This window comes from Epinephelus fuscoguttatus, linkage group LG3 (assembly GCF_011397635.1).
Source record: "Epinephelus fuscoguttatus linkage group LG3, E.fuscoguttatus.final_Chr_v1".
NCBI classification, from domain to species: Eukaryota; Metazoa; Chordata; class Actinopteri; order Perciformes; family Serranidae; genus Epinephelus; species Epinephelus fuscoguttatus.
The window spans coordinates 7,345,340-7,368,292 of NC_064754.1; the positions used below are offsets into that span (position 1 = coordinate 7,345,340).

General features: G+C 42.1%; 1 protein-coding gene across 1 annotated transcript in view; it reads right to left on the bottom strand.

Annotated features, from left to right (window-relative positions):
* LOC125885939 (voltage-dependent T-type calcium channel subunit alpha-1I-like) overlaps nucleotides 1-22,953 on the bottom strand; it is a 219,987-nt gene that overhangs the window by 79,602 nt on the left and 117,432 nt on the right. Inside the window, exons 15-21 of the mRNA XM_049571799.1 lie at nucleotides 20,211-20,281; nucleotides 19,473-19,974; nucleotides 18,722-18,822; nucleotides 13,587-13,710; nucleotides 12,731-12,799; nucleotides 2,736-2,914; nucleotides 997-1,123 (exon numbers count right to left, since the gene is read on the bottom strand). Coding sequence (XP_049427756.1) covers nucleotides 997-1,123; nucleotides 2,736-2,914; nucleotides 12,731-12,799; nucleotides 13,587-13,710; nucleotides 18,722-18,822; nucleotides 19,473-19,974; nucleotides 20,211-20,281 — 1,173 coding nt within the window. The remainder of the gene's footprint in view (nucleotides 1-996; nucleotides 1,124-2,735; nucleotides 2,915-12,730; nucleotides 12,800-13,586; nucleotides 13,711-18,721; nucleotides 18,823-19,472; nucleotides 19,975-20,210; nucleotides 20,282-22,953) is intronic.

The following is a 22,953-nucleotide window of genomic DNA, read 5'->3' on the forward strand; positions in this document are numbered from 1 at the left end:
CCTTTTCTCATATTCTGAGCCAAAAACCTTAACTTCAGTGGCACTTTGATGCACCAAAATTTGAGCCTGGTGAGTTTGGCAATGGTGATTTTGGGGCTGTTTCTGACTAAACAAAATGGATCTTACCCTTTAACGAAAAGGTCTGCTTCCGTAGGGATCTTATCCACTATGTTGCGAGACTTTTAAAAAAACAATCTGAGTATGTAACTGGCAAAAATGTGCACTTTCAGTGGATGTACAGTGACAGAGCATATTGGCCTGAGTGGTTCGGAGCAGCTTGTTTCGCTGCTGCTGCGCTCTTGCTTGCTACTAAACCAGTTTTAAAAAATGTTATTGCAGTTAGTCACATAGACACAAAATCATACAGTTACTCTTTAATTGAAAAACAGGAATTGACCTTGGCTGGAATGAGGCTTTAACTTAATCCAAAGTGTGCTGTATGTGTTTGCCTGTATTGGATTGGTAAGGCTGTGGCTCATTATGTAATCATCTGCAGGGATATGTGGAGGGTAAAACATTCTTTTAAACTCATCCAGTTCTTAGCTTTGGCAGGAAAATTACCCACACTTGCTGGATTTTTGGTAATGTGTTACCGTAATACCTTTTCCTGTTGGATTCTGCTCTAATTAGCGTTCTTAGCTGTGTTGTGAGAACGTGATCTCATTGTGGGTGCTAACAGAGCCATACAGCCTCATCTCATGTTCTTCACAGTTCATGTTTAATGATTTAGTTCTTGGCTTTCATTGTTGCTCTAGATGAAAGTTAAGAGCATAGTAATGGTCTGGCATATTTCGATGGTATGAAATCTTAATGGAGCCATGGTGAGCATAGGGGTCGCTATGTTAGATCATATCGCTCAGGTTAAATTAAAAAAATTGCAGACAGTCTGCGTAGATTGTTAAACACTTGCTAGATCGCCTGATTAATAAAAGACAAGGACAAAGAAGTGAAAGCGTACCATGGAGAATATACAAATCAATATCTGACTGTGTTTACCTGAACACCAAGAATACCAAAGATGATGAAGAAGGCACAGCAGATGAGGACGATGTTGCCGATGGGCTTGAGGGATGTGATGAGGGTTTCGACTACCAACTTAAGCCCTGGAGCTCTGCTGATCACCCTGGAGGGCAAAGGGAAAGACACAGAGAGAGATGGTGAATGAGAAAAAGAGCAAGGGATACAGAGAACGACACAAAAGGAGACACGGAAAAAGAAGGACTAGGACATGGAGCTTCCATTGAGTTCAAAATCAGAAATAACACCTTTAGCAACATTATCCTCTCCAACAAGTTCAATTTTAACTGGTGTTTAGAGTTATGTAAATGATGCAATGTCGACACACTGAGACTGTGTCGGGTCCAATGGTGCACTTTGGGAACTGACTGTATTCCCCTAAACCTAAAATGACCTAGGTAAATCTAATTTGAGCCCTCTGAACTGTGGTTCACAAGCTGCTTCCATCTCAGCTATAGAGTCTTACTCTTAACTTATAAACTTTTGAATGGGGGCCAAATAAACAACGTGAAAATATCTGGGGGCCATCTGATTCTCGCATTAAATGTTTTTTTTTTTTTTTTAAAAAAGTGAGACAAATGCAACCATTTTTATTGTTTAATGAACTATTACTACTTGATGCCTGTCTACAAACTGTATGATAGTCCTCATGATGGGTAAAAATGTGAAGTGATCTTGCTCAATTAACCATTATTGTGTAAAGGGCCCATATGGTACATTTTGAAAGTCAAGCCAAGAGTCGATTATAATTGGTCTGCGGGCCACAATTGGGCCCCAGGCCAGACTTTGGACATGCCTGGTATAGAGTAATATCATTAAATACAGAACAATATTGATTAAGATGAAAAGATCGATACCACTCTCATATTTGTACAGATAATATGAAACTACCACAAGTAGCCTGTTTGATTGGCACATGGGAAACAGCGAGCCTGGGTCCGTCTAATGATAAAAAAATTAAAAAAAACTACAAACCAGCATCTCTAAAGGTCACTAATTGACATGCCATATCTCATTTGTATGATCCATATAAAAAAACAAAATGTGAGGATGACAATTTGACAGTTTAATGAGGGGTAATGACTATTTCCTGGGCTGGAACCAGTAACAACTGGTAGGTAACATAGTAGGTATTTTCCAAAATGATAAATATCAGTGTTGTGTATGAATGTGTTTACAACTAATAATTGCGAGCATGTGTTTTTACAGCACCTAAAAATGTATGGGACCCACCATGCCGTTGTTGTGTTTCCCCCCCACCTAAATCCAAACCAAAACTCTTCGTACACACGCTACGCATTTTAACAGGAGGGAAATAATATTTGATGAGGGAACAGACTTCAACACAACTAGTGCAATGGGCAGTTTAGACAACGCAGCTACTGGTACTGCTAAAGCCCATTCATCTGGATATTTATAGGATGTTTTTGCACAAATCAGTACAGGAGAAAAATCTCATATTCATATGCAAATTGTGTTGCCAGGGTCTAAAAGAAACAAGTCTGAATATAAGCCACGTTAGCAATGAAATTGAAGTTAAAGTAATCTGAACAGTCTTGATATCTGTGAGTGAATGATGATCACAAGATTTTAATTTATTAAAAAACAAAACAAAAACTATAACCACTATAATGCACGCTACTGTCAAATTATTTCTTTTCAAATCAATCCAAAATGATCATGTTATTACAGAAAACATGGCAGTTTGTCCTTCTAACCTGAGGGGGCGCAGCGTCCTGAGCAACCTGAGTACCCGCAGAACCCCCAGGATCTTAGCCCCGCCCGCCATGGACACCACAATGTCAATCAGAGACACGAACACGAGGAAACCATCGAGAATGTTCCAGCTGCTCCTCAGATAGGCTTTCTCCCCCAGGTACAGACCCATGGACACCACCTGGAGAGATAAAGGGAGACAGATGCAGAATCCAGCACAGGTAAAACGACAGTGGCCAGATGCATGCACACACACACTCTCACTCTCTCTTTCTCACACACACACACACACACACACTTTGATATTCAGATTTCATATTTAGCTTCTCAAACAGGTATTTCATTTCACGTCAGCTGCTTTCCGGAGGAGAGAAGAGGAGACATTTGAAAATCACAAAGATGAAAAAAATATATATATTTGAGGATGAAAGGTGTGTGATGGAGGGAGAGAGGTGTTAAATCCAGAAGAGCTACATTTCTTAGGAGATGAAAGGAGGGAAGACAGACAAGCAACAGCTCTTAAACCCCAATATGAGAAAATGAATGTTCAAAAGGAAAAGGAAAGGAACAGACAAGGGGAGGAATAAAGGAAATGAGGGGAGGAGGGAAACGGAAAGGCGATTAAAAGGAAAGCAAATCTACTACAATTTCTGGCAGCAGTGGAAATCTCCAACACTGGGCTGACTACCAGCACATCCACATTCAAATTACACTTCAGAGTGGTTAAAATGATGAATCTGCAGCAAAATCAAAGTTTGTTTGCATGGTTAACTGGCTTTTATGTTGACACTGAATTTTGCCGACTGTACTGTAACTGAGGGAAACGTCTGTGATAAAAACTTCGAAAGAACATTTCGAGAAAAGGCTTTACTCTGTTTGAATTCCAGTTAAGACATACAGCATTTTGGACTGCTGACATTGCACTGTGCCTCTTCAGCAGTCTGCCCAAAATCCTCTTACATCAGACACTTCTACACCGCCGGGCCACACAAGACAAAATACCGAGAAGGTGTGCTGTTGTTGTCACTGGAGCTGCAAACATCACATATTTCTGTTTTGTCTTAGATTTACCTGTCACCTTCTAGCTACAGCTGAGATGGGAGGTCTCGCTCAATACGCAAGCCTAATGGAGACTGAACCAGAAGGAAGGAGGACGGGAATATTCTAGATACGAAAAAAGGAGGGGATGGGTGAGGTGGGGGAGATCAACAATTTTGTGGAAACAGTGAGACAGCTATCAGTGGGTGGAATGAGAGGCAGGAGTCAGGGGTGGAGGAGAAAGGCAGAAGAGGCACAAAGAGAAAAACAGAAAGTTTTGGAATCAAAAAGAGTTGCTGAGGTTGGAGGAAAAGTCACATGGCAGATGTTTCGACATCATTTGACATCTTCAGGGTGCTTTCATGGCAACAACAACTTGATGTTCTTGTCATGTCGAAACAGAGCAAGCGAAGATGCAGTGGGCTGGTTTGCCTTGTTTGGCAGAAAAATGCCACCGGAGAGATATGTGGAAGGATGGGAAATTCTGGAAAGGTGGGATAAGTGGTGTTTGGGAACACGGCGCAGAAATAATGATGGCACACTGCTGCAAAATAAACCGCTGAAAGTGTGTCTTTTGAGTATCATATAGGTGACACCTGTAGGCTCTGGAACTTTACAATAGATTCCAAAAGTGATCCAGAGTTGTTACTGGAAACGTGTCAAACCAAACTAACTCATTTCATCCATGGCCACATAAAACCAAATTTACCTCTTCTCCTGGCATATGTCCTTAGACTGTCAGCTGCGTTGATGCAAGCCAGTCCAGTGTGTCATCATGCAGGTCGATTAGACCAAGATCACCATTCGGTGGCTGGTATATGGGGCAGCTGCTTATTATATGTTGTACAGTTTGTAATTGATCCCCGCATTTGCAGTGGGCTGTCCGCAAGGCCCCATTTCTGCATTGCTGCACTGAAGCGTCCTACACCTATCCTCAAGTGGTTGAGGGTTGTCCATTGCTGTCAGGGCAAGATGCTGGCCAAGGATGTCCGTGGGATCTTCAATAAAGTGGTGAAGCCACTGACTTCCACTGGTCCCTCCATCTTGCCTTGACCCAGGAGGCTTTGTAGGTGACAGTTGGTATTGTGCGGAGCAGTCCTTGGGCATGTGTGGCAAAGGGATGTCGGGACTTGAGGCGCGTGCGTTGTGGTGACTCCGTAACGATCTTGTGGAGGAGGTGGGATTCACTTGTTAGTGCCTTTTGGGCAAGGGCCAACATAATAACAGGACATGTTCCTATAGAGTGCCGAAGTCACGCCCCTTCCGGTAGAGTTCATGGGACCTTAGATCAGAAAAAATATGAATGGCAGTGAATGGGGAGAGAAATATTATCTTTTGTTCCTGTTTGAGTTGCGATATGAAATCTAAATATGTTGTTAATGAATTTAAAACATACATTTTAAGGTCAAGAAAGTCATACTTTGTGGTAAAACTGTTGAGATATAAGCTTTTTAATTAGAAAGACTCAAGAGTACACAGGAGGAGGTCGCGTATGTGATGTCATAGCTTTTGCTCGCTGCCTGCAGCTTGGCCTCCCCGCTGAAATTCCACTGTTTCATGATTAATTGATTTTTGATTGAAGATGTCTGTGTGTTTTGTGCCAGGCTGCAGTCACTCCAAGCTGCTGGAAGCGAGCTAAAGCTATGACGTCACATACGCGACCGCCTCCTGTGTAGTTTTTCTAATTACGTTTTTTTCAAAAGCTTATATCTCAACAGTTTTACCACAAAGTATGATTTTCTTGACCTTAAAAGATAATATTTCTCTCCTCATTCACTGCCATTCATATTTTTTCTGATCTAAGGTCCCATGAGCTCTACTGGAAGGGGCGTGACTTCGGCACTCTATTTTCCCGTTCTGCCGATGCTGCATAAATGGAGCATTCCGAGCTAACTCTTGCACTCTTATTAGGTTCCTGTCACTCTGCTTCGCGTTCTAGAAATGCTTGTGTAAAACTCTGCTACTGTATCATGTGCTGGCAAGCTTTAGCAACATATCCCACCTGTGAACAAACACCCTGACTGTCACTGCAGTGACTCAAAGTGAGTGACGACAGCAGCAGCGGTGCAAGCACGATAACAGATACTGCAATGCCAGCTGTTGTCAGGACACTCTAACTCTATAGAAATAATGTAGCAGCTCGGTGCCAGAGGTCTGACAGAGACAGAAAAAGAGGAGAAATAAAGAAATGGAATGACATCAACACAAGGTGGAAGAAAAACAAGGATGGATAAGTGAGAAGGATGAAGAAAGAAAAGGGAGTTGTGCATCAAAACTAACTGAAGAAGTCAGTTTGCAGAATTCTTTATAGTTGTGTTTAGGAACAGACAATCTCACTGCCTTGTTTTGACAGCCAACACGGTCCAAAACTCTCACTATAAGAAAATATTTTATCTGTCCTCACTGCAAAGATCTGCACTGCAGCGAGTCACTGTCACATCCTATACGATAGGTCTTTTGTCACGATTTGACAGGCTGGATGGCGAGTTATAATACGTCTGCTCCGTTATTAATAGCAGCTGGCTATACTAAAACCTCTTCGGGACTATTGGAATGCCGTGGGGCCTCCATTAAGCAGATCAAATATCGCCATGATAAAACATGATGCATGGGAAATCTATAGCAGGTCGATGCCAGCGCTGTTATCAAAGCCTGCGCTTCTTCTCTCACACTACCAGCTGTCCTTTAGCTGACAGGGCGAGTATGTCACATTAAATTCAAATTCAAATTACACTCAAACTCCATTTGGAATATCACTTAGCAGAACATATGGCAACTATTGTACATGCCACTTCAGCTTTAGTTTTGCAATCTGATGTTTGAGATGGGATTTTGTAAGCTCACACTGTGATGGATGTCCACTATACTCTTTACACTTTCCCCACAGATATTTCAACAGTACTTTGTAGCCGAAAAGTAGTCTGATGAGTCTGAGTTGTTCCCATTCCAAGAGCATCAAACATGGCAGCGTGGTCAGTGGCCCTTGGCTTCTCTTACTGATGCACGAGGCACCTTAGGTTCCTGTATGAGCTGCACTACTTCATTTTCTTTTTCAGACCATCCTCTGTAAACCCAAGAGATGGTTGTGCGTGAAAATCCCAGTAGATCGACAGCATCTGAAATACTCAGACCAGCCCGTCACCCTTCTGCCTAAAAAACATCCATCTGCCTTTATTAATATGTAACTCAAATGTATACAATATATGTAGTAGGGGGTCCCTGCGCCATTTCTTTCTCAGCAAACGGTCTTTGGCCTTAAAAACGTTGAACAGAAATGTCCTAGCATATTGTTTTGCAGCACTGGGGCCAGCTTATAACATTTAATATTATTAATTCACCAACTTGCTCATTATAAAGCAAATTATTTTGGGATTTCCTCGGTGGTGACACTAATCATCCGGTAAATGAAATTAGTTAAATTTTAGTAAAATGCAAATTATTATATTTTAAACTTTAATCAGGTGCAATTGTAACACACACAGCTATCCAGTGCAACCATGGAATTTTTCAACACAACACCATGCAGCTCTGGATGGATAGTTTGGAAACTCTCAAAGGTACTAAGTTAAAGAAGTAATGAACATGAGTCACTCATTTTTCCTTGAAAAACGTCAGGTACTCACATTAGTTCGCTGCTGGCAATAAAAAAACAAATCAAGGTTCTTAATGGAGCCGTTCTGACCAGCTAACACAAGCTGTGAAGCCTTTGGAAGCACTTTAGCAAATGGCATTCATTGTGCTCATACTTGGAAAATAGACACATGGAAAGTCTTAATTCTGGACACGTCTCAAAAAAGTTTCTCAGTAGTGCATCTCAAAGCCAAAAAGCAAGATCTAAAACTCCCTTTTGACTGTTTCTTTCAGCTCGTGTCACTAAGCTCCTCAGTAAGTGTTGTGAGGCGGTTTTAAAAGAAAGGAAAAAGCATGACACGTTGATGTTGGAAACATCATTTTCTGCTGACGACCGAGCTTCGCACATTCAAAGCTGTGAAAGTTTTTGCAAGTTTTGCCTTGGCCTCAAGCTGCTGTAATATGACGACCTCAGAGCTGAGCTCAGTAACTACACTGAGGTAAGAGATGGACCACAGGAAAACGTAGAGCTGACACCACAGCATGTTATATATATTGTAACTTTAAATTAGGCATGATGATAGCGTAAGCACAGACAGTAGTGACAACACACAACGGCTGCTAAAATGCTTGTATGAAACGCATTCTGTCAGCCCTGCTTAGACCTCGTAACGGTCTGATCAGCTTTAGCAGGCAAAAGACACAGTGTGACAAGAACGAGTCAACTGTGAATAAGTGCGTACGAGTTCATGTGTACATCAGCGCTCATTTAAACGTGTGTGTGTGTGTATGTGAGAAAAAGAGAAAGACAGAGGGAGGGTGCAACGGAGAGAGACAGATCTACACCTCCCTCCCTGTTTCTAATTAGAGTGTGCTGTTCAAGGTCAAACTCACTGTGCAGGTAACACTGTTTACACTGATCACTACCGCTCATGTACCAGTGTATTGGTGTGTGTGTGGGGAGGAAATGAAAACAGTGATGAAGTGTGTCTCAGAGAGGAAACTCTGTTTAATTAGTGCTCCTCAGAGAGAGATCAGACTGACCAGCCTGCAACAGCAGATTAACAGCAACAAGCAGCGAAGGAGAGAGAAGGAGGATGGGAACTGGAAGGAGGGTGAGATACAGTGAGAACAAAATAGAGAAAAAATATGAGAAAATAAAAGAGCACTGCAGGAGATCATTACCTCAAGTGTCCACAGATTCTTAATTACAGCTTTGTGCAAAGAAAATGTCTGACATTGTTGAACCACACTGAGAAATGCATTTATATGGAGTGCAATTACATTTTTTCCACTCGGAAATGTTCCTAAGCGCACAGCTCACATGTGAACTGTGTGCAGATGACGTATAGGGTACCATAGGGTACTTATCTCATATTCCCAATGTCAGGAGATCAGGTATATGTTTAAAATTGTATGGAAGCTGTGAGAGCAATCTAAAGGATGCTTCAGTTTTAAAAATTAATTGAGGAATAAGGAAAAATCCTTCATCTGAAAACCTTAGAGAAATCATGGTGATATTGCTGTAGTAGTCATTAAGGCCATTAACGGAAAGCTCTAAAAATGACTGATTTATTGTGAACTTACGGATGTCTCCAAAGACTGGTTTAAAGTTAGAGGTGTAAGCTGTAAAACATATCAAGGAAAATGTAGGTTAATGGGTGACGGATGATGTGCTGGCAGGCTGGAACAGTTCATGCAGTTCCAGGACATGTGCGACTTTTATAGCAGTGCTGAGGTAACGTATGACCATGGCTTAAATATTTATGCATTTCAGTCATTCACTTTCCATAACCGGTCGCAGAGGGGCTGGAGCCTATCCCAGCTGACATTGGGTGAGAGATGGGGTACACCCTAGACAGGTCGCCAGACTATCACAGGGTTGACACATAGAGAGAAAACCATTTACACTTATATTCACACGTACGTACAATTCAGAGTCGCAAATTAACCTGCATGTCTTTGGACTGTGGGAGGAAGCCGGAGCACCCGGAGAAAACCCACACTGACATGGGGAGAACATACAAACTATGCACAGAGGAGCTCCCCCACCCCTGGGTTCAAATCAGGAACCCTCTTGTGATGAGGCGACAGTGCTAACCACTGCACCACCATGCTGCCTAGACTACGAGTCTATTCGAAATTTAGAATGTATCAGTTGTCTGGACATTTTTTTTTATTACATACATATATATATATATATATATATATATATATATATGTATATATATATATTGATTCAATTCAATTTTTTCACTCTGTTGTCAATTACACACAGGTCCGAACACACAAACAGGACCTATACATACACTAAGTGGAGAGATGTCAGAGTGGGGCTGCCCATGAGCGATTGGAGGGTTCGGTGCCTTGCTGAACTGGCACCTCTCCAGCTACCAGTCCACGCTCCATATTTTGGTCCGGATGGGGACTTGAACAGGCGACCCTCTGGTTCCCAACTGGAGTCCCTTTGGACTGAGCTACTGCCGCCCCAAACGCCTCAATGGTTCCCAACATGGAGGTGGCTGAGCCTGCAGCTGGCAGCTAACGGTGCTAACTCCAGAAACAGTGCTATACACAATGGCAACAGTGCTAAAGAGTTAACTGGGGGAACCTGGAGGGTTGGCACTACGCTTTCATAATGACGCTACCACGTTATCAGTGTAAAGTGGTGGTGATGAGCATAGCCAGTGGGATACACACATGTACTAACACGCAAACACGGCCAGACCGGCTTACCACAACAAACCACAGAGAAGTTCAGATTACAACACACAGAGAAATAGCGTGACTTCATTCTCTGCATACAGAACCTTTAACAACAAGGGTAGGACGTAGGTTTTAAGATCTGGCCTGGGCTTGCTCAGGAACTATAAATGTTTTGGGCCTTATTGTCACTGGGGCTGACACCTTCTGGTGGGTTGGTCGATTGGCAGACTAAATCCCAAGTACTCCTCTGAAAGCATGCTTTGGGGATGCAGTGTTTTTCGAGCTGAGATACTTTGGTTGCACCTGGCTGCTAAGGAATATCCAAGGAAGTAAAAATGTCGGCAGAAGGTAGAGTACTTGCTCTGGCCCTTGCTCTGGATGAAAAGAGCATGTAGACCCACTGGTCTCTATGTGACCAGCAATATTTGTTCTATCCCATTGCTGTTTTTCAGCACTTGTACATGCAGGATGTGACAGCTGGTCTTTGTGGTATTTGTCTTGTCCCTCTTTTCCCTGTGATTGGATGGCTGGGTAAGAAGTGACAGTGATGAGCACATAGTTCTACCCAAAGTTGAACAATTAATACACAAAATGTTTCTTCATTGATCATATGATAGCTTAAAGAGTAGGTAGAACTTTTGTCAACTGTGATTGTCTTTGGCTGACTGCAGCCTTTATTGACAAAGTCTATGTGATACTGGGTTATACAAACAAACTGCAACACAATAACCAGAATAAATGTTGGCATTGTATTTTTATTTTTACAAACCATGGATATGTAACATTTACACATTATTATGTAGCAGATAAATTGCAACTAAATGACTGTCAGTTTCAACAACACTATGGTTTACATGCCGCTGTGTTTAAGCACAAAAACCCCCACATAGTTATGGTTTTGAAAATATCCTATTTGGGCTTGAAATACCTGGTTTTGGTGGCATAAATGGTGCTGGAACAGCTGTCATGTCTCGCCAATAAAACAACCTGCATAGTTGATTGTTGGTGTTGAACAGTGGTCTGCAGCTTGGCAGCCATCTCGCCTGGTGTCACACCATCTACCATCCTCGCCTCCTTCTCCCCCTCCCTCATATACATGTACAAAATCTGAACTACTTTAATTTAGAATCGTATATATGATGCTGTATGTATAAAACCTACAAATGTAAAGTAACCGTGGTCTGCAGACACATAGAATGCCAACATTTTCTTCTAGCGGCCGGGCTGAAACTCAACTAGTTATGGGAATAAATGTTTTTCTTGCTCTTTCCTCATCAGCCCTACGCTGTCTCACTGAGGATATTATTCCTAAATTAGGTCCTTTCAGCCGTCTTGCCAAAGTTAATAACTGTGTTATGATTTAGAAAATAAATGCTGTCACAAGTACATTAGGACAAATGAGTGTGCAAGTGTGAGTGTGTGGTGGAGTCCTGACAACACTACAATACTACAGCTGAGATAAAGCTCATGTACAAATACAAGTGGAAGATTAGTCCCCTGATTTTGTGACAGTTCAATGACAGGACAAATGCTTCATTATTGAGGAGCTGCAAGAGTCACACCTTTGAGTGGAGCACGACACAGCCACTGATATATTATTTGAGATAAGAAAATGAGCTGCAGGAGAGTGCTGCAACCACATCTGAGTGTGCAAATGAAGCAGGGCACAGATAACAATGGAGCTTGCCTGATTCAATTACAAACTGAGGACAAAAGAGCAGACAGATACAGAACTGAATATGGAGTTCCTTAAATGAGTGGCACAAAGAAGATACAGCAAATGAACATATGAGTGATCGGAAGACTGATCCAAGGAATGGAGGTAAATAAAGATGCAATGAGGGAGATGGAGATACGGAAGAGAATAAATAACAAACCCAAGTTCAACCAGGGGCCAGATGCATATATGGGCACATGTGAACTCTGCACCACCACAGTGCAGAGATGATCTACATATCATTGTAGCACACATATCTTCATTATTCCTGGTCATAAATAAATCACTATAGGGTTTCTACCGATACGGAAAATGCCTGGAAGACACAATGCCCTTAATAATGGATGATTTCCAGTCATCTGGAAAGCAGATTAGTGGATTAACAAGAGTGTGAGTGTGTTTGTGTGTGCATGTGTTTATCGATGGGAAGTCCAGGAGTAGCTAAAGGCCAGCTGAGGAGCGATAGCCTTCTAATTAACTTCATTATCTAGCTGCCCATCGCTAATGGGACATGTGCAACTGATTAAACTGTTGTTGTCAAGAAAAAAGACATGGAGAGAGAGGAAGGGAGGAAAAAAGGATGGAAGGCGAGAATAACAGCCGGAGATATGGAAGAAGAAGAGGAGAAGATGAAAGGGGAAAAAATGAAGAGATAAAGGGTGTGAGAGGAGCAAACCAGATATGAAATGAGGACGTGGACAGGAGCAAGAGGAGGAGATGAAGACATAAGAGGATAAAAAAGACAGGAAGAGTGGAGACAAATGATGAACAGAAGAAAGACAAGAGACAATACTAGTAGAAGGATGGAGATGTGAGGGAGAGAGCAGATAACTGAGAAGAGAAGGGGGTGAGATACAAGGTCAAGACAGGAGGAGAAAGAGAAAAGAACAATGGAGAGGCGTGATGAGAGAACACTGAAGAAAGTAAAGAAAGTTGAACGAAGGAACAGAAGAAAGGACATATTACCTTGACAGTCATCTCCGCAACAAAGATGGCAGTAAAGATGTAGTTGGAAATAGTGAGAAACAGCCTTTCCTGTAACAAAAGGAGGGAAGACAAAGAGAGCATGAAGAAGGACTGCACGAGGAGGAGAAGAATTAAACGAGACAATAAGACGTGGCAGCTCGGGAAGAAAGATTGACTGCAGCAGAAGTTTCAAAGCAAGATATGAGACTTCGTTCGTGAGTGTTTTTGCTATTAAATTAGAATTAGATCTTGTTTGCAAATTAAATGCCAAATTTGAAAGAGCTGCTTTCATTTGAACGCTTCAGATGACTTGTTTTGAAAAGTGCCTGTCATTCAATAATTTTGGTGCTGCCTGATTGCTGGGAAGTGGCTTGATGCCAGATCTCAGTGAGAGCTTGGAGCAATGAAGGCAAGGCGTCGTTTTGAAGTAGCTCTTATTAATCAAAATAATTGCTTGTTTATAAATCATTTGTGGGATTTTTATTTTTTTTTTTCGAAAGGAGCAACAGCTTGTTTACAAGAAACAGAATACTTTAGAAACTGGTCATCATTACAACCAAAATTATAATTATGGAGCCTGTTCTAATATCAAATTGAAAGAGGCAGAAAAGAGGTCAAAAGTATTTGGTAGAGAAGAAGAATTTGTCGATTAAAAAAAACCCTCCATATGTATATAGAAATAATGGGAAGAACAGGCTCTGAGGATTTGCAGCCTATATGCCAAGAGTCTCATCTCAGACATGCAGACAGTAAGAGGATAATACAATGTTGGCTTCTATCAGTTACATCACTTAGCACTCAGCATTACATGGTTGATTGTTTGATGATAAGGGATACGGAGAAACGCGGCTCTTACCAGACTGCCTTGCATTATCTTGGGCCTCTCCAGAGCCACTGTGATGCAGTTGAGAAAGATGAAGGCCAGAACCACGTAGTCAAAGAGCTTATGGGCAATAATGGACTGGCAGAGCAGTCTGAACCTGACAGGAGAGAAACAGAGAGGGTAGAGGAAAGAGAGTGATATGCGGAGAATGTAGGAGTTGTTTAAGAGTTGTTTATGAGGGTTTATGTTCAGCTGAAGATTTTTCCATCCTGCTCCGAGAAAACTTAAGGCTGTTTCTTTTAGGAGATACTACAGTGTGCAGAGACTCATACAGAATCATCATTAATGACCGACTAGAATTATGAAAATCTTTACATACCTTTATAAAAAGGTAGTGACCTGGTGTTAGAGATGGAACGCTGAAAAAGCGCAAATATAGCGAGGCAAAACGCCAAATGACAGACTCTGGGGTTGGCATTTACTTTCACTTTCACGAGGGAGCATGCAAGCACAGTCACCAACAACCCTGCATAGTATACCTTTAAGATGCACAACAATACATGGTCTTATGAGTGAAAGAATCACGCTTAGTCAACGTTTTTGAGACTATAATCCTTTTAGTGTTGTCCCACATGGCCGTTCACTCATTCAGTTTCATTCATTTCTGTAACCACTTATCCTGTTTGGGGCCGCAGGGGGGCTGGAGCCTATCCCAGCTGACATTGGGCGAGAGGCAGAGTACACCCTGGACAGGTCGTCAGACTATCACAGGGCTGACACATAGAGACAGACAACCATTCACACTACAGACAATTTAGAGTCACTGATTAACCTGCATGTCTTTGGACTGTGGGAGGAAGCTGGAGCACCTGGAGGAAACCCATGCTGACACGGGGGGAACATGCAAACTCCAAGGATGAGAAAACATTGTAAAAAAATAAATAAATAAAAAACAACTTGTCATAGTTACAGAGATGAATCAATTAGTTGTCCAATATTTGAATTAATCACCAACTAATTGGATAATCTGGGGCGGCACAGTGGTGTGGTGGTTAGCACTGTCGCCTCACAGCAAGAGGGTTCCTGGTGCGACCCCGGCTGTGGGAGTCCTTCTGTGCGGAGTTTGCATGTTCTCCCCGTGTCAGCGTGGGTTTTCTCTGGGTACTCCAGCTTCCTCCCACAGTCCAAAGACATGCAGGTTAATTGGTGACTCTTAATTCTCCGTAGGTGTGAATGTGAGCGTGAATGGTTGTCTGTCTCTATGTGTCAGCCCTGTGACAGTCTGGTGACCTGTCCAGGGTGTACCCTGCCTCTCACCCAATATCAGCTGGGATAGGCTCCAGCCCCCCACGACCCTCAAAAGGATAAGCAGTTAGAAAATGGATGGATAATTGGATAATCAATCAACTGATTGAAATTTCCAGAAAGGAAAAGCCAGAATTCTGTGATTCATGTTCTTATATTTTACCACTCTCTGAAAGTTAACTGAATATCTTTGGACAGTCTTTGGGTTTTGGACAAATCAAGATATCTGAGGACGTTGTCTCAGCCTTTGGGAAAAACTGATCAACTTTTCTTTACCATTTCTTTTTTTTACATTTTATAGACCACCTACAACCTAGACACCAAATCAATTTAATCAAGAGAATAATCAGCAGATCAATTATTAAATTCTCAGTAGCCAAGCTTGATAGACATTGTAGTTTTTTTCTTTCAGTACTGTTTTCTTATTTGGGATTCGTTCTTGTAAGGACAGAATCTACACACAGTCAAGGGCACATTTACGTACATATTTTGTGTTGACACATTTGTGTAGCATCATTAGTTAGTGTGGTTTCTTCAAATCTACAGTTTTATAGTATTATGGGAATTAAACTACAGTACTATTTTAGAATTTATGATAATTTTAATAATTAGTGTTATTATTTTACAAAAAGCATCATGAGCTATTAAAATTAACACTACACTAACACTTAGGGTTAGGGTTACACCAGTTATGTTAGTGGGACTCATGCCATATAATATATTAGCGATTGGTCATGCCAGAAAATATCACGGGCAAGTGGGCCAAAAAGTGACAAGTAAGCGTTCTAATTGAGTATTTAATAACTTAAAGAAAAGTATGAATAGTTCAGTTTCCACCTTCTTAAGAACATGTAATGGACCTGATGTGGACTTTTCTTGGACCTTTCTGAGAACAAAAACACCTTAGGAAGATACTGGTGAATATTAATTTATGTTTTTTGTCTAGACTTTTCTCGAGATTTCTGTAAGTTAAGAAATGTTGAAAATTTTCCTCTGGCATCCAACAAGTATTCAAATGAAACTGAAAAGTTCTGAGTGGAAAATACTTCATGGTGGAACTCCTCAGAAGGCACAGACACACGTCTGCATCCTGTGATAAGCAGCACTGGTGTAGGGACTATCTCTGGATAGACTTTAATATCTTTAGACACCTGCAGTGTTGTTGACAAATCGTCAGCTCCAGAGCCAGTAAAGGCAGTAAGCCTTGAGTGAAGCCCTCACACATCTCATCTCATCTGCCAGCTATAAAGGAAGCAGAATACACCTACTGCTGCACCTGCTCTCTGGGTGAGAGAATCAATGTGCTAATCTGACTACTTTTCCTTCAGACCTGGCAACCCTGTCGCCTTTATCTATCGATTCAGATCTGGCGACCCCTGTCCCCTGATATCGATCGCAAGCAGCAGCATCGCTGGTGTAGGCACTTATCCCACCTGAGACACAACTTCTGTTGTTGGCTTGTTTATCCTTTTGTTTGTTTGTCTGCTTTAATTCTGCTTAGGTGCACTTATTAGAGTAAACACACACATATGCTTATACACACTGATATACACTACACTGAGGCATTCACAAGGCGCACATATGCTCACACATTCCCACATGCACATATGCAAACTTATCCGCAAACACGCAACATGACACTACCAGAGATATGGCCTAATGCGAGTACACACACCGCCAACACACACAGCCCTTGCTTGACAGATGGCACCTGCCAGGATGCCAAAACACAGCCCTGGGGCCTGGCTTCCCTTAAGTGGCTATCAGCACGCAGAGAATCGGGTGAGTGAGCGAGTGGATGACTGAGTGATTTTTCTTTCATGTTGCTTTCAGGGGCCTTTCCACCAGCGATGCACTGAAGGCTGGAACAAAACGTAATAACACAGACAAACACAGACGAACACGCAGACACACACAACTCGGAGCCCAGAGTCAATAACACTGTCTACAGACAAAAAAATGGTTTGGAGGAATCACACAGCAACATCACTTTAACAAGCCATTTGTGAAACCAGAAGACAGCAGTTTTCTCTGTGTGAACAGACAAATGGTTTGACTATGCAGCTTGCTGTTCTCCCATGGTATCAGGACAGAGCGGGTAACGCTTGCTAACATTTGTTTTCAGGGCCATTGGTCTTGCTTGTCGACTCATCTCTCCACACTTGGTTTGTCTGCGCTTTAGTGCTGAACAAACAGGCTTGGAAGAAACACTTTGCCAAAGCAAACTATCACACGTACTGACACATCCAGAGAGATGCTTCCCGCTTTGTTTTCTCACTAAAAGGTTAAACTTTGTTGCACATTTTTGGTTCCGATCAATTCCCACTGACCAATATCAAGTGGACCGTGGCTTTAAATAAAGGTCAATGGGTTTAACATCTCACTCGTTTATTGGAAAGACTTTCCATGAGGCTGGAGATATTGGGGAGGACAGTCACAATGGTCTGTGTAAGTGTATGGTGGACAGAAAGCCTCAGCACCTCTTTAACTATCAGTCCCAACTAAACAAGTAGGGCTGTGCCAAATAATGAATAATAATTCTAAGGCACAACTTAGCCCTTACCTCTCTGTTTTGCGTGGTCACGTCTAGGGATAGGGTGTCCCGAGGTTTGTTGGGATAGGGGGGTAGGGTGAAGTGTTAGGGCGACATGGCCCTCCAAACAGAGTTTTTTCAGAGGCACACTTTAAATCAAGTGTTATGAGAAATCATAACAAGATGAGTGACAAGATAGTGCTGTGGTTAGAATTGTCACCTCACAGCAAGAGGGTTCCTGGTGGGGCGTTCAGATCCCACCCTGGGGTCCCCCATAGGATGAGGAGCCTCTCTGTGCGGAATTTGTATGTTCAACCAGTGTCAGCGTGGGTTTTCTCTGAAGACATGCAGATTAGGTTCATCTGTGACTCTATATTGCCTATAGGAGTGAATGTGAGTATGATTGGTTGTCTGTCTTTATGTGTCAATTCAGTTCTAAATGACTGGTGCGAAGTTGCGGGCTATAAACCCTGTGTGGGTGGAAACCCTTGCAGAGTCATAGGGGTCACGTGAGCTCTTAGTTTCAGAGTTGGTAAGGTCACAGTGTGAGTCGTTGACCCACTTAGCCACCATGTGAGGGTTGAACTGAAGAAGCTTCTTGGATGAGAGGCGAAACGTCTTCAAGAGACACAAGCAAGTCCAGTTGCCTACGATATAGCACTTAGGATTACCATGACCTGGATGACTGAGAATCTTCACCAACTATTTAAAATTATGATAACAATCATGACAATAAAAGTCACTGGTAATATGTTCTCAGTAGCTAACTAGCTAGCTAACATTACATTGTAATTGCTGATATGTGCAAGGCAGTTCCACATTTGGACATATTTCCATATCTTATTCCCTCCTTTGATAGCAGATGATGCCTGAAATTGAACTTAAATCCAGCAGCAAAGTTGCTGTACTTGTTAGTGCTCCTCTAATATCAGTGCAGACTGGCAGGGTGGGAGCACAGGTCACTAACTCTAGCCTACAGACCACCGCTAGTGGCCTGGCAATGAAGCAGTGTTCTTTTTTAAGTTGATGACTTGTTTGATTGATTGACAGCAAGAAACTTAAGTTGTGAACGGATTACGAGGTCCAGGTGTTTTCTATCACCATTAAATAAATGGCAAATCTCAGTGTGATAATACCATTATTGTCTTAGGCCCATCTGTTTGCATAAATACCAGCTATAATGATGACAATACAATTCATTAAATTTAAAAGGACTAACTCATTTAACCCAAAGAATCTGTTTTCTCAAATACAGAGGATGTTACTTGAGGATTTTCTATCATTATTATTTTTTTAGGGTGGTGACGTCAGAAAATGTAAAGACACTCACTTGTTCTGAGGGGAGAACAGGTACACGGACCACTCCTCTCTAGTTTCACACCAGTCTGGCTTGTACACCTCTATCATTTTCTGGATACGGAAACACAAACTCTGGAGGAGGAAGAAGAGAAAGGGGAATAGAGTGAAGAACAATTTCCGCTTTTAGCTCATTAGTGCATTATTAGCTCTTGGTATGAGCGCTATCAGATGTTTTGCTAAGAGTGTCAACACTCACTATGTGCTACAGTATATACAGTATAATATTTATCTTTCCTTCAGATAACCCTTTATTTGATCCCCATTCTATCCATAACGTAAATGCTATTAAAATGATTGAATTTGATTTCTGCCGTGCTTTGAAATTTCATAAAGTGACTCCAAAGTCACCGCAGAGGTTAGACAAACCACTCCTGCTGCCTCATTTTCACAACAGTTCCCACAATGATTGTGATTTATGTTTTGTTTTGGTTTTCAGTATTATCTGGTTCTGAGAACCAATAAAGAATTCCCCATTCATGCACTACAGTAGCATCCCTGAGCTCCTCTCTCCTTTTGCCACATAAACTGCCATTATAGCATCTCTCTTAAATGTCAAGTATCTAGTTTAGCACCTGGTTGCTATAGCATTGACAGATTAAAGTGGAAACATCTTAAGAGGTGATGACTTTTTCATTTATTTGTGGCTTTTATGGCATTTCGTCTTTATTGAGTAAACCTGGTGTTTAAAGGAAGAGCCACTAAAGTAGATCTGTGCCACTCACATAATCTGTCTCTTCATCCAGGTCTGCTCTGTCCTTGCGTGCATTGACTTGAGGAAAAACCTCAGTCATGAGCTGCGTGTGGGGACCCGGTGCCTTGCCGTTACAATCCCGGTGGTCCACTCCTAAACTACCAGCCCCAGACCCTCCAGTGATGGATCCCCCTGCCCCTGCCCCAGACCCAGTCCTCCTCCCATGATCCGGGTGGAAAGGGGGCAGGCCCGGGGGCTGTCCACCTGCCCGAAGCAGCTCTGGAAGCTCCAGGGACAGAGCCCGTCGATCCCTTCTGGCAAAAGAGTGTCTGGAGAGGAACAGCGGGGGCGGAGGCGGATGATGAGGGGGTAGACCATGATGGGAGTGGGGTGGGTGGGAGAGAAGGGACTCCTGCTCGGCGGCATAGGTGTAGGAGTGGGGGGAACGGGTGCTGTGCACGCGGAGGCTGCCTCCCACCAGAGGAGCCCCACCAAACCCGTAGCTCCTCCGACCTAGACTGTTTGAGCTAGACCTGCAGAGCAGATAGGAAGTACAGTTATGAAATATTTAATATCCATGAACAAGCTTTAAAGTATAAATAAAAAGTAATCAACACTTCATGTATATTAAGAGTTTAGTCATGAAGCTAATAGGAGCATAAAACAACAAGAAGGGTTCCATGCAGGTAATTAAGGCTTAATGAAAGTATTAAGAATTCATTAAGGCAATAACTGAAATCAATTGCAGAGAGTCAATCTAATTGTGTACCTGCGGCTCCAAGCTGAGTGTGGAGGGAGAGGGCGCCCCCAGTTGTGGTAGTTGGGACTGCGACCATGACGCTAGAACAAACAAACAGCAGTTCATAGTAATAATCAAATTTGTGTACAGAAAAAAACAAATCAAGCCAAGTGTCAAAGACCAAAGCAAAGCAGTGAGACTGGGCAGTAAACAAGGTCGACATGAATATATCACAATGATTCAATCAAAAACGGTTGAAGCAAAAGGAGCCCAACATTTCCCAGTGGATGTGTGCTCTAATCGTGTATGTGGAAGTGCCAAGAAGAAGATGTAAACTGGCTTGTATAGGGCTGATTTTACTCTTTATCTTACTGTACGTGCTTTAATGTCATCCTTCTTTTGAATTTGTTTCATGTGTTCCATCAACATCAACCTGTACATACATAGGTATATTAGCATCTAACTACAATGGAAGGAGTCTCTATCTGTCTCTATGTACGTATGTTGGTGTATGTCCTTGGAATTTCTCGACAATCATTCATCTAATCAACTTCACACTTCAAAGGTGCATTGCTGAGGACCCAAGGAAGTGAAGTGTCGAGTGTTAGCTCTTGAGATCTATGACACATTGATCTTAAGTAGTGTGTTATGTACACACTGTGTAGTGTATTGAGAGGGGATATCTAGGAATTACCCTGCTGAATGAAATGCTTGGTACAGCTTGGTCGCGACAGTACATTCATGTACAAATGAAGAGAAACCAGAGATGGTATATTAAACTCAAACATTTCAAGCATCAGTGATGTAATGTTTGAAATAAACACTTGTTTTTCCAGCTGTTACACTACTGTAAACCCTCGTATTGTAAGGGTGTGAAACTATGTCATGGCAGGTGTATTGCTCAGGACCTAGGGAAGTGCTGTGTCGAATGTGAAGTTGTTTAGATAGGTAGTTCTTAAGAAAGCTGCCAACGGTAAAACTGGAAGCTAAGCAATCAGCGTGCTCTGGATGGACACGTTTTGGAGGGGCACTGCTCTAGTCAAGATGATGCTAGATAATGTTAGTATATTACAGTGTGTATACTGTTGTAGTGTTAGCCATAATTCTTAAGGTTGTGGCCACAATGGTGACACAGTGGTGCAGTGATTAGTATTGTTGCCTCATAGCAAGAGCATTCCTGGTCGAACCTGTGGTGGGGGAGCCCTTCTGTGCAGAGTTTGCACGTTCTCCCTGTTTCCTCCGGGAACTCCAGCTTCCTCCCACAGACCAAAGACATGCAAGTTAGGTTAACTGGTGACTCTAAATTGTCCGTAGGTGTGAATGTGAATGTGAATGGTTGCCTGTCTCTATGTGTCAGCCCTGTGATAGTCTGGCAACCAGTCCAGTGTGTAGCCCACCACTCACCCCGTGTCAGCTGGGATAGGCTCCAGCACACCCGTGACCCCGAACAGGATAAGCGATTATGGATAATGAATGAATGGATGAACGGCCACAATGTTAAGAAGTCTGATAAGGTAAGAGACACGAAGGGTCAGACCATCAGACATGTTGAAAATAAAGTTCTTGACTGACCAAGTCATGAGGGTGAAAAGTAATATGAATTCAACTTCCTGGTTCAGCTTTGACTATACTGACCATAGTTGTGCAAGCACACTTTTACATTGCCTTGAGTGATAACTACCACAATTTCGGGCAGAGTGGTTTATATACAGTATGTGGATTATTTGGCTAAAGTGTTTTTTTGCCCTGACAGATGTTATTTTAATAATATCACCATATCCCCAGATCCTGGGGATTAACTTACTGAGTACAAAGTTATCATAACCAATAGAAATGATGCCCAAACTAAAGAAAATATAGGACTATTCTTTAATGTGCATTGTCCTTAATGAAAAAAAAAAAATGAAGTTCAACTTTCAAAGCATGTTTGCAGCTGTAATCTGAATATAGTATGCCATGGCTGCAGTAAAGGAACCCCAGAAACATTTCTTAGTACCTGGATCTATTGTGAATATACTCTTCCATGGTGTTAATGTATTCATTTCAATGCATGTGGGATTGGATGTATTTCAATGCATGCTTCACTCTAAATGATTTTTTGCTGTGTAACTCACTCCAAGAGATTACTGCTTGTCTTTAAACCCATCAAAGGTGAATTCTCCTTTACTTGTTAGCCAAATGCTCTTAAGCAAACATCTCCCACCTGCTACAGAGGAGCTGCTTAGTGGATGCCAGTGAAGGAGTGGATGTACTGGGCAGCATCAGCATATAGGCGCCTATAGAGATAAGTGGAAAAAAGCACGCCTGCTACTGTAGGTTAATATTTTATTAATAAATAATTACATGAGTAGATGGCAGAACAAATGGAATATCAACTGGGCTTTTCAAATGAAATTGCAGTGCACTCAGCAGTCTGTCATGAAGTTTAATATGCAAACCCTTAAGTGCCAGTTCCACTTAGAGGAACATAACCAGTTCTGTTTGTTTCCGCATGTCTAACCCTCTAACTGTGATAGACCTAATTATGTGTTTTACCCTTGGTAACGTACATGTCACCAGTCCAAGCATGAGTCGATGCCATGAAGCAGGGACTCTATGCATCCGTCTCTATAGAGACTGTAGTGAAGCATGCATGCTAGCTGTTAAATAACTCCTCAGTCCACACACAGCTGCACTGCGGATCACTCAAGAGGAACATTGAGTGTGTGTTTGTGTGTATTTTGTGTGTATTACTGTCAAGACAATTTGTTCCACACTATATAGCATAAAGCAC